This window comes from Schistocerca cancellata, chromosome 8, assembly GCF_023864275.1.
Source record: "Schistocerca cancellata isolate TAMUIC-IGC-003103 chromosome 8, iqSchCanc2.1, whole genome shotgun sequence".
NCBI classification, from domain to species: domain Eukaryota; kingdom Metazoa; phylum Arthropoda; class Insecta; order Orthoptera; family Acrididae; genus Schistocerca; species Schistocerca cancellata.
Genome location: NC_064633.1, coordinates 194718097 through 194731336, shown reverse-complemented (window position 1 = coordinate 194731336; position 13240 = coordinate 194718097). Strand labels below are relative to the sequence as shown.

General features: G+C 37.6%; 1 protein-coding gene across 3 annotated transcripts in view; it reads right to left on the bottom strand.

Moving 5' to 3' along the window:
* Nucleotides 1–4892: 4892 nt before the first annotated feature.
* The window catches only part of LOC126094631 (glycine receptor subunit alpha-3), a 611226-nt gene continuing 602878 nt past the window's right edge, over nucleotides 4893–13240 (bottom strand). The window contains exon 11 of one of the 3 annotated variants that reach the window (XM_049909118.1): nucleotides 4893–6065. In XM_049909118.1, coding sequence (XP_049765075.1) covers nucleotides 5961–6065 — 105 coding nt within the window. In that variant the 3' untranslated portion in view covers nucleotides 4893–5960. The remainder of the gene's footprint in view (nucleotides 6066–13240) is intronic. The other 2 variants (XM_049909115.1, XM_049909117.1) reach the window with 2 other exon arrangements.

The following is a 13240-nucleotide window of genomic DNA, read 5'->3' as shown; positions in this document are numbered from 1 at the left end:
CCATGAAGAACCAATGGCATGGCCACCTCGCTCCATGGACTTGACACCACTGGATTTCTTTCTCTGGGGCCTCATTAAAGACTGTGTGTATGTTCCTCGGTTGTGAAACAATTTAGCTGAACTAAGAAATGGAATCTACACTGTCTTTGCACAAGTTACACCCAATATGCTGCAATGAGTGTGGGAAGAAACTGACTACCTGTGGGATGTGCTTTCTGCATCACAAATGATTGTCACATTGAACCAAAATGATAATTGACACTTTTATGTGAAACTTGAGGGTGTTTGCTACAGAATGACACCTATCTCAATAAATTTCTGTTTCATTTCAAAGTTGTAAAGTCCTTTATGAATCACCCTGTATTTCAGACAATTTTTTTTTCCAACTTCATTTCTGATTTCAGGAGAGATGCACTCTATATTCATTTTGCAGACTGGTCCAAACCAGGTCTGAGATTCTCTTCTTTTCTTGTCTTTGTCTTCATGTAATACCACTGTATTCTTTGAGTCGTCTCACAGTACAACCATTGTACAGAATAAATTTAATAGGACCAAATAAAAATCATATCAAGTCAGTTCAGCTAATTAGTCCCAACAGAATGGAATTTAGGTGAAATCATAGTACATATAACATTGAGATTTGCAGATGAAGTAGCATGCTTTACATTTCTTTAATTTCTAGATTTTAGATCCTATATTTTAGTTGTTTAGAGATAAAATACCAAAAGGACATCACACCCACGCACCCACACACCCACCCACCCACCCACCCACCCACACACACACACACACACACACACACACACACACACACACACACACACACACACACAGAGAGAGAGAGAGAGAGAGAGAGAGAGAGAGAGAGAGAGATATGCAAAATAAATTATGCTCTCATAACCAAGGTGAAAGGATAAGGAGAAATGGGACTTCTTATTTTACATACAGGAATAGGATGAGCTGGAAGCTAGTTATGAAATACTACAAGCAAGATCTGAAAACTAGAGAATGTAGAAGTTGTAGCAATGACAACTGATGTGCAACAGAGAAGGATAAAAGAAGCAGGAAAGAAGTACACATATGTATGAACAGGTAAAAAGAGACGGAGAGAGAAGTTTGGGAAATGAAAAGAGGAAAAGAAGAATAGAAAAGGATATTTCACCATCCATCTTTCTCCTCCTCTTTTTTCCTTCAAGTTTAATCATTAAGTGTTCTTTCTTTTCCTTATACTGACTGCATCTCCAGCTTCTGTTATCCTCTTTTCTTTTGGTTTTCCAGTTTAATGTTCATTGTTTACTTTTTACCACCTCTATCAATATTTATTTCTTCTGTGCTTCTTGTCCCAATTTATCTACCCTTATTTCCCATTTATTTATTTTCTCAAAAAGGAAACGAAGGATTTTTCAACTAGGAACTAGGATCTGCAACAAAAACAATGACCTCTTCATTTTGAGAAGCAGCAGTAGCCTCCTACATTGTGTTTCATTTGACGTGAAGTTTCTAGAAGAGCAGAAGCCCATCAGATAATCTCCTGTCTTCATATTTTATATCTCTGTCATTACTGATCCAAAATTTTTCCCAAAATTAAGAAACTAATATCCACTGAAGTATCATTTTATTTTCAGAGAGCAAATGAATATAACTGTGAAACTGTAGAAAAAATAGTTTTTCTATGGATGAACTAATTTTATTTATTGAGAGACTGTGATTGTTTCAAGAGACATAGTGCTTAAGAGAAGAGAAGAGAGGAGGAGGAGAAGAAGAAGGAGAAGGAGGAAGAGGAGGAGGAGGAGAGAAGATAAGAAGAGAAGTTGACAGGAGTTGAGGGAAGAAGACACAAGAGAGAAGGAAGGAAATTTGGGTTTCAACACCCTGTCAACAATGAGGTCATTAGAGATGGAGCACAAGCTTGGGTTGTTTTCAAGGATGGGGAAGGAAACTGGCCATACCCTTTCAAGGGCACCCTCCCAGCATTTGTCTGGGGTATTTAGAGAAATCAAAGGAAATCTAAATCTGAATGTTTGGACATGGATTTGTACTATCGTCCTGCCAAATGTGGGTCCACTGCACCAACCACTGTGTCACCCCACTCGGTTAGAAGAGAAGAAGGCGGAAGAGAAGAGCAAAATGAAGCAATCTCCAACTTTTCATTTTCCCCTCTAATGTTTTCAACTTGTTTTTTATCACTTCTGTCAATATTAGTCTTTTCTACACGTCTAGTCTGACTTTACCTTCCCTTATTTCCCACTTATTGACTACCTTGTCAGTCAGACATTTTATATCTTATGTAGTGCACTATCATATCAAATCTATCCTTTCCTTTGTACTGCAATATGCCTCTCCTTCATTTACTATTAGTTGGGAAGACACTTTCCATCTATACTGTTTTATTAAGTTACCCAGGCCAGGTGAAGTTCTATATGTTTACCATAGTGCAAAATTCTTTTATGTCTATTTGTATTACTGGCAATCATCTAACACCTTTTGGTCTGAAAGGCAGCATTTTACAAAACCTAGTACTGCTTGCTAATACTCCACTCATTGTCTGGCACTAGCAGATTTAAAACTATAGGGTACTTAAATTTCTGATTTTTCTTCCATTGTTCTAATTATTATTATTATTATTATTATCATAATCTCTTTCAAATTACACTATTCTGCTATTTAAATAGCTAGGTCAGGGAACTATTACTGAAAAGATAGTGCTGATATTTTCATGAAAACAAAATGAAAAATTTTTCAACAGAGATGTAGGATGTGCAACAAACACCACGATGTCTTCAGTTTGAGAAGCAACAGTGACCTCCTACAAAATGCCTCACTTGACAAGAAGTTTGTAGAAATACAGAAGCACATCAGAATGTCTCCTCTCTTCATATTTGGTGTCTCTGTTGTTACTTATTCAAGATTTTTTCCAAAATTAAAGACAACCATTAACTGAAATGTGATTTCTTTTGGAGAGTTAACAAAAATAAATGTGAAACTTCATGTAGAAGGATTTTTAAGCAGATAATTTAATTTGACTTCAGCGAACGGTGTTGGAGCAGTAACTGAGAGACTGTGAATATGGTTGTGAGTGTCTCAAGAAATATAGTGCAGAACTATGTGAAAGCATAATATAATAAAGGAAAGCTAATATCTTATTTGCACATTAATTTCATAAATGTGCAATGTCTTAAACTTGAATGTGAGATGATAGATGTGATCATTCTTTCATCTCTGTAAAAAAGTGAAGGGCTTTTAGGTAATGCAATAATGGGCTAAGCTAGTAAGGCAAGAAAACACATCAATGTAAGAAAGAATGATATTACACATAGATGGCAAATCAAAATAAAATTGTATAATGTTGCGCACTGTTATTAACAGTAGTACACAAAATTAAGAACAGTAAGTTTTCATAGGGTGACACATCAACAAGAAGTGGTCATAATATAGTCAAAAAATGGAAAATACAGGATAGAAAGTAACAATATTTTGAAAAGGATAGTTGCTACTCATGATATAGCAGAGATGCTGAGTTGCAGATAGGCACAACAAAAAGACTGTCACAAAATAAGCTTTCGGCCAACAATGCCTTTGTCAAAAGTAGTGCACACAACTCACACACACATAACCACAGTCTGTGACAGCTGAAGTCAGTGTGGTTTCAGCTGCCACAGACTGTGGTGATGTGTGTGTGTGAGTTGCATTTGCATGAGTGTATGTGTGTGTCTGTCGTCTATTTTTGACAAAGGCCTTGTTGGCTGAAAGCTTGTTTTGTAACAGTCTTTTTGTTGTACCTATCTGCTACTCAGCATCTCCACTACATGGTGAGTAGCAACTATCCTTTCCATAATACTGTCAGAATACAGTCAAATTTACTGTATGGGTGAGACTGTGCCCTGCATATTAAATTAAGAGTTAACAGAACCATTCAAAATACACATGTCCATTCAGTGCTATAGGCTGCCTAGTCTGCTAATTTGAGAATTGAAAACATGAGAAAGAAGCACATACACAAAAGTGAAGAAGTAAAAAACTAAAAAGTGGAAGTGAAAGATTACGTCTCTCATGTAAAGGGCTTATGACAACTACTTGAGAATTGTGATTTCGAATACAAGATCTGGGACATTTTAGTTAATGGCATCTGTGGAATTATTTTGAGATACATTATGAGGTGCTGTATAACTCCCTTCCCTACTTCCTTGATATTAATTTCTCCATTCCACATACGTTATACATAATGTAACTTTTTGATATCACCAGTATCGAGATACTACACTAAAGCCTGAAGATTGATTTAAGATCTGCAAGATTGCTACATGCACAAAGCAAAATACTATATTCAAGATGTTTGTCATAATGGTCTAACACAGGCTGTTCTAGCTCAAATGCCAGCCTGCAGGCAGCTGGGTGGACACAGGTATAGGTGGGCTAGAGCCCGCAAACAGCCAATGCTCTGGTTGTCCAGCAGCCAGGCCGTAGCCTAAACAATACTAATTGACTGTCAGAATGCATAGAGACACTGGTAGCCATGCATGTACAGAATGTGTGCACAAATGGGCCATGTAGTAGGTAACCCGTATCAGTTACGTGTGCTCGCAGCAAGCTGAGGGGCACCCATGTGCCTGCGTCCTATGGGGTAACGTTGGAACCACCTAATCTAACAGATATGCACATGTTTTTCACTGCAACATATGTAATCCAGCAGATGTGACAAGTAACCAGAAGAATGAGTAAACACTTTTAACAGAATATTCTTAAACAGGAAAGTGAAGATGAAACATTTCTTGGTAAAGTGATAACTAGAGAAGAAAACTGGTTTCCACTAATATGGTCATATTTGTTAATCAAAACATGAATAGAACTATAAGGAAAGTTTGAGTGAATGTCTATGTTTTGTGCAACATAATTTTCTTCTTTTTCTGAGCACTCACTAATTAGTGTAATATGCACTGCAAATTTCTGACACGACAAATCAAGGGGTGAAATTTCTAAAGGCATTAAGAAAGGCATTCTATGTTATATTGGACTTATTGATCCTGCACACCAACAGTTCACTTCTCCCAACAACAGAATGTGAGAACTTTGCGCAGAAACTACAATATTAGTTCATCTCCACCTACCTCGTAATCCTGACAATGCATTATTTTTTATTGTTCCTTACACTTGATGAAACACTCAAAAAACAACAGTTTAACACAATTGAAAGCATAATCTAACTCTGGCTGATTCTTGAAGATCTGTTTAAAGACTGTTTTCTGAAGTGGGAGTTCATATGTTGCTAGATAATCTAACATTTTCCTTGTAAAATCAGTCATACAATCTTTTAAACAAATCTAATTTTGTATGTCATTCATCCAGATGTTGTTTAAACAGACACAGACATTATGATAATAAATAAAATTCCAAGGAACATGCCACCAGCTCTCAGAAAATTTGAGTTCCAGAGTGGTGGTCATTGTAATGATGCTATCATATTACATGTTTTATGCTATCATATTACATGTTTTCATAGTCTTTTGCTTCTTCCCTATATACTAGAAGAGACTGCAAGACAAATCTCACTCACATTCTTTACAAATGCATATCACAGGAACACTTTGATTTTATATAGAGTGCAACACTTTTCAGCTATATTATCATCTCAAACATATTCTGAACAGTAACTAAAGAGATTTATTTATTCACACCACTGTAGAACAACCATAATTCGAACATAGGCTTGAAAGACCAGTAATTTAGAGCTATAATTATTTACAGTGATTAAAGGCACAATATTCACTACTTATCACATTATTTTAATCCTCATAGTCTGGCTTATCACTCTGATAAAACATCTTTCAGTATCACAGCCAGTGACACATTGCAGTGTGCTCTTTAGACATTCATGTCTGTGCAGAAAGGGCTACAAGCCTTTCCCCCATTTGACTTTTTCAATAAACTCTGAAATAGTGAAAGAATCTTGTCATCACTGAGTGTTAAGACTTCTTCAGCAGCAATATGGGCCAGTAGAAAACAACAAACAGCAGGAAGAATGCTGGAAAGATTGTACGTGAATGCCTATCAATCTCTCTCCACAGCACCTGAAAAATATGAATGCATATTAGTGATTATGTTTGTTTGTGGTTGATGGAACTGATACAGAGAATCATCTACTGCTGTTATTATTTTCTTGTATTGTAGTGAGATATTTTAAGAAAATTTAGGGCATCATATACAGTTTTCCTGGTTAGAATCAATATTGAAATTGACAGTCCTTCCATATTTCTTTAAAATTCACTTATTTAAGATGTGACAAAGTTAGTACTTAAAGATCCTCTTGAGTTGAACCTGAAACATTTCATTTCCCATAACAAACATATAAGTACCAGTCAATTTAATTTGGCATTCTAAATCAAATCCACAGTCATCCATGTGATATGTTGATGGCTAACCTTACAACAAATGTTTTGATTTAACTAATGGTACATGGTGAATTTCCTAATAATTATAATGAAAAACATTTCTATGGCCTACATTCTGTAAAACAATCCTAATGGAATAAGAAATTATAGATTTACTTGGCGTGTCAGATATGGGTACAGTTTTAACCTTTTCATGAAATAGTCTATCATCTTCACCAGGAACAACTTATTGTCATGCCAACAGCAGCAATCATGACAGTTAGTTGTCTTTGATTAAGAAAACAGACTATTTCATCAAAATGTCAAAACTGTACCCAGATTTAATGCATCAAGTAAACTAAGAATATTTTATACAAGGATGTCACCCAAGAAACTTTGATCTCACTGCTAACTGAAAATGCTTTTTTGTAATGTGTACATGAATTATATCAATGTGTGCAAGTAAACTAGTGTAATTTATCACTAGGAATTTATAAATGGTGTTCAAAAAGAAATGGGCCGGAGTCTGGAATGCAAAAACTGGTGACAGGAGGCTATTATTGTGGCATGTATAACGAGGTGAGGTTCCCACCAGAATGTGGAAGTTCACAGCCTGTCACTAGAGGGCAAACATGCACATCACATGATTATATAGAGCTAGCAGCAGCATGCATCAATCGTCAAATGCTACCAGTCGCATTATAAACAGTGACGCGGGGGTGTCAAAAGAAGAGCAAAGAGGTCTTGTTTGTTTTCTGACAGCAGAAGAAGTAGGAGGAACGGATATTCATCGACGAATGTCACAAGTGTACGGTGAACACTGCATGTCCCTTTCAAGGGTCAAGGCATGGCACAAGTGCTTCAGGGAAGGATGGGTGATGTTAGCACAGTCTGGAGCACCACACTGCATTAGCGATGACATTGTCCAGCTGGTGGATGCACTCATTACCCAGGACCACCGAGTGACAGTGAAAGCCATAGCTGCCGTGGTTGGACTGAGTGTTGGAAGTGTTCACCATCATGAAAGAACGACTGCACATGCGCAAAGTGTGAGCCCAAGGGGGGCCCCACAGTCTTCAACCACACCTGGAAGCATGTTGAATGGCCCACTGTCTTGCTTATCTGCAGCACTCTGTTCAGGAAGAGAATGCATTCCTGGCATGAGTGGTGGCTGGATATAAGTCATGGTGTCATCACTTTGAATGGGAATCAAAATGACAAAGTCTCCAGTGGAAGCATCCAGGGTCACCACCACCAAAAAAAAGCCAAGGCCATCCACATGAGTGCAGGAAAGGTTATGCTAACGTTCTTCTTTGACCAAGATGGCCCCCTTCTGATTCACTTCCTGGAGGATGCGACAACAGTGAATGCCCAGCGTAACTTGCAAACCTTGGCCACCCTTAGCCAAGCGATCAAATCAAGACAACCAGGCAATCTCACCCGTGGGGTCATTCTGCTCCACGACAAAGCAAAGCGTCATATGGCCAACACAGTCGTGGCACTCCTGCAGAAATTCAAACAGGATGTTCTAGGCCACCCTCCATACAGTCCAGACCTCTCTTCCTGTGATTACGCCATTTTCCGTCCCCTTAAAAAGGCTCCTCGGACGACGATGTGCAGCTGTACGTGCAGAACTGGTTAACATCACAGCCCCGGGAATTTTATGAGAGAGCCATTCATCATTTTGTGTCACAGTGGGACAAGTGTCACAACAGCCAGGGTCAATACTTCTAACATGCTGGTACTGGTTTCTGTAATTATGCCTCCGGCTCATTTCTTTTTGAATTCCCCTTATACAGGGTGGTCCATTGATGGTGACCAGGTCAAATATCTCACGAAATAAGCTTGAAACGAAAAAACTACAAAGAACTAAACTTATCTAGCTTGAAGGGGCTCACAGCAAGCTGAGAGGCAAGCTGGTTGACCCGCTAGATGGGGCTGCCATAGGTCAAACAGATATCAGCTGCGTTGTTTAAAGTATGAATCCCCATTTTTTTAATTACATATTCATTTAATATGTAAATAAATATTAATGTTTTAGTTGGACCACTTTTAGCGCTTTGTGATAGATGGCACTGCAACAGTCACAAACGTATAAGTACGTGGTATCACGTAACATTCCACCAGTGCAGACAGTATTCGCTTCGTGATACATTAGGCGTGTTAAAATGGACCATTTACTAATCGTGGAAAAGGTCGATATCTGTTGATGTATGGCTATTGTGATCAAAATGCCCAGTGGGTGTGTGCTATGTGTGCTGCTCAGTATCCTGGATGACATCATCCAAGTGTCTGGACCATTTGCCGGATAGTTACATTATTTAAGGAAACAGGAAGTGTTCAGCCACATGTGAAACATCAACCATGATTTGCAACAAATGATGATGCCCAAGTAGGTGTTTTAGCTGCTGTCATGCCTCATCCACACATCAGTAGCAGACAAATTGCACGAAAATCGGGAATCTCAAAAACGTCGGTGCTGGGAATGCTACACCAACATTGATTGCACCCGTACCATATTTCTATGCACCAGGAATTGCATGGCGACAACTTTGAATCTTGTATACAGTTCTGCCACTGGGCACAAGAGAAATTACGGAACAATGACAGATTTTTTGCACACATTCTATTTAGCGACGAAGAATCATTCACCAACAGCAGTAACGTAAACTGGCATAATATGCACTATTGGGCAATGGGAAATCCATGATGGCTGCGACAAGTGGAACATCAGTGACATTGGTGGGTTAATGTATGGTGCGGGATTATGGGAGGAAGGATGACTGGCCCCCATTTTATCAACGGCAATCTAAATGGTGCAATGTATGCTGATTTCCTACCTAATGTTCTACCGATGTTACTACAAGATGTTTTACTGCATGAAAGAATGGCGATGTACTTCTAACATGATGGATGTCTGGCACATAGCTCGTGTGGGGTTGAAGTGGTATTGAATAGCTTATTTCATGACAGGTGAATTGGTCGTCGAAGCACCATACCATGGCCCGGATCTGGCATCCCCAGATTTCTTTCTGGGGGGAAAGTTGAAGGATATGTGCTTTCGGAATCCACAGACAACGCCTGACAACATGTGTCAGTGCATTGTCAATGCATGTGCGAACATTACAGAAGGCAAACTACTCGGAGGAATGTTGTTACAAGTATTGCCAAATGCAATGAGGTTGACGGACATCATTTTGAGCATTTATTGAATTAATGTGTATTTACAGGTAATCACGCTGTAACAGCAAGCATTCTCAGAAATGGTAAGTTCACAAAGGTATATGTATCACATTGGAACAACCGAAATAAAATGTTCAAACATACCTACATTCTGTATTTTAATTTAAAAAACCTACCTGTTACCAACTGTTCATCTAAAATTGTAAGTCATATGTTCGTGACTATTACAGTGCCATCTATCACAAAATGAAAAAAACTGGTCCAACTAAAACATTCATATTTCATTACGTACTACACTAACATGTAATAAAAAATTGTGGGTTCCTATTTTAAAAAATGCAGTTGATATCCGTTTGACCTATGGAGTGCCATCTAGCGGTCCAACCATAGTGCCATCTGGTTTCCCCCTTCAAGCTAGACAAGTTTCATTCTTTGTAGTTTTTTCGTTCGATGCTTATTTCGTGAGATATTTGGCCCGGCCATGATCAATGGACCACCCTGTATATAATGAATACTAATACAAAACTGCAATGATAAGAAAGAAAAAGAAACAGAAACAAGTAAAAAATAAATGTGTGTAATTGGAGGTAAGCATTTCTAGATACTGCCCCTCCCTCCCTCTTCTTCCTGAATCTGGAGTACAGAGATTTTATTAATTACAGAACTTCATACACTTCTGGAAGTGTTTTCCCATGGTTCCACTAAACCTCTCATTTATCCAATTATTCTTCTAGTGTGACATGTCTTGAATCTGACCAACTCATATATACAAAAAAAACTTCAATTTTAGAATCTCTGCTCCCACCCTCCCCACTGGACAAATCTTTGCAGATGCCTAAGACCATGCCCTATAATGACCTTGACAGTCATGAAAACTGAGGGAAGGGGCCAGCTCATTACTGAGCTAGTGCAAATCTGAGACAATGGAGTGTGCTGAAGAAAATCATGTGTGCCAGCATCAATTAAAACACTCAAGTCCATTCTGTAATTCTTAAAATCTGGTTAATGAATACTGGCTATCAATTGTAGGATTACAGTTGAGTGCACCAAATGGATATGAACTGGAAACTAATTACTGCAGAACAAATATAAAACATGATGGTGTAGCTCTTTCTGTTGACAAAAAATTGAAATTAAGTTACAAAGTTATAGCTTTAAATGATCTTTGTGTAGAAGCAAACTTTGAGTTTGCAGCAGTGTTGTTCCCAAAACTAGAAATAATTGTTGTCTCTACATCATCTTCCAAACTACAATAAAAACTAGTTTGTAGAAACTCTTGAAGAACCAATAAAACTGCAAAATAGGAGCAAAAACTGCAAAGTGTTAATGTTTGGTGACATTAATATAGACATTAGTTAACAATGTGGGACAATAAGCTACTTATTAAATACATCAATTCATTCAATTTTTACCGTATCAATGACCATCCCACCATATTTACAGCATGCATGGATAACATAATCTGCAACTTTCAATTACACAGAATGCAGTCAAATACTATTGATCTAGCTATCTCAGCTCATTAAGGAGTGTGGCATAGACTATCTCTAAATAATAAATTAAATAGCTGTTCCGCTGAAAGTGGAAGACTAAGCTGAGTCATTAATCATCACAAATTAAATCAGCAGCTAAAAATTCCACCCGAACAGGCCATGAAGGCACAACGGTACTGACTGGCCACTGTGTCATCATCAGCTAAAAAGAAAATTAAACTTTATAAACTGGACTAAAGCAATCTTGTAGGATATGAAAGCAAATGTGTCAGCAACTGCATTAAAAAAGCGCTAAAGGAAAACTTTAGTGAAATCTGTCTTACGTATTACAAGATTCACTGCAAGCAAAAACCCTGGTATGCACCTCAACTAAGCAATAAGAATCATGACACTCCTGTGCTGTTATATGTTAAACAACAGTATAGCTTATAATGAAATGTTCATAACAGTAAAAAGGCATTGTAAATAAGAAATCAAGTTAGATAAATGTGAAGTAAATGAAGAACATATTCTTAATGTATAAAACTGACACAAGGCAGCTTGGGAAGTCAATAAAACAGGGATAAATTGTCAAGAGAAAGCCAGTGGTATAATTGCACCACCAGATAAATTAAACACACATTTTAACAACCCCCCTCAGGCATCAAGGTAGAGGAATATGTGAACAAATACATAGCTCTACTGCAAACTACACAATAATACAAAAGGTAGTCTTAGCTCAACTAATGAAACTAGTAGACAAGTCAATGAAACAATAGATAACACACAACTTGTGAACTTCAGTTTGTTATGGAATCTTGGACTTTATCATCGGAAAAAAAAAACAACAGATAATGTAAACAAGATGTTAGATGGAGATGACTGCCCAGAATGTTTGAAAATCTCTATAATTAGACCTGGAAAAAGTTGAAAGAAGAATTGCAAGGAAAATACTGGGACCTATAAGTAACAGTGATGGTAAATACAAACTAAGATCAGAGAGCTCTATTTGAAAATATAAAACCTAACTGATGTAATAAGGAAAAGAAGACTGCAGTTTTATGGACACACACACACTATATGAATAACAACAGGCTAACCAACCATATCTTCAACATACTAAACGGTTACAATACCAAACGGGTCCACATAGTTCACTGAAATTGACAAACAATTTGAAAAATTGGAATTAGAATGAATGCTGGAGTGGGATGGACCCAGGAAGAAAAGGAACAACACTTTCAAACAATGAAAAATGTCTGGGAGCAACAAAAATTAAATGCAAAGAAAAGGAAACCAAAGCTGATTTCTCATACCATTCATAAGGATTGCTCAAAGAAGTAAGTAATAAATCTGTTTATAAAAAGTGCAAACCACATCACCAAATAATTACCAATCCACCCCGCTTGTCTCAATAATGTCTGAGGTAATCTTGTATTGTATGCAACAACAGCATAGCCAGCATTTTCAACACAGTTTACTCATTTTTGCACATTACGGTTTCTCTCTGGCCTCTTTACTGTTAAAACAGTTGAAAACATTACAGCAAAAGTGTATAACTGCTTTGAGAATAAGTCAGTGAGTTCTACAACAGTACTTGATCCAAGTAAAACCTTTGACCCAGTTCCCATAACATGCTAACTAAAAAGGTAGATCACTGTGGAATAAGAGAGAATGCTTGTAACTTACTAAAATCCCCGCTGAGTAACAGGAAGCAGCTTCAACGTTTAGTCAATCAAAAATCAGATTGATAACCAGTCATAAAAGGAATGCCTCAGAGCTCAATTTTGGGCCATTTTTATTTTACACTGTATATTTGAATGACCAGCCCACAGTATTATTGTGGAAATCAGTGTCCTACATGGATGACACTATACCAACTGTACATGACAGCAGGATGGAGGAACTACAACCCTATATAGCCACACTGAAAGACATATGCAGCACATGGTTTAAGCTAAATGCACTGCAAGTAAATGATGTAGGAAAAAACTGAGGACATATTGTCGAATTTAAATTCACTGAAGGAGGGTAGTAAGTCAGCAAAACTTGTTTTCATGGGATACTCATATAGGAAAGGTATGTAATAGCACAAATTAAGATGCAGTATTAACAAAATGCTCTCATTAGGGGAAAGCATGGGTGTATTCAGGCCTAGAGCAGCATCAACACTGGCTGTGCCATGGAAAACAAAGAAATAATGTTCCTTGCAGCACAGCA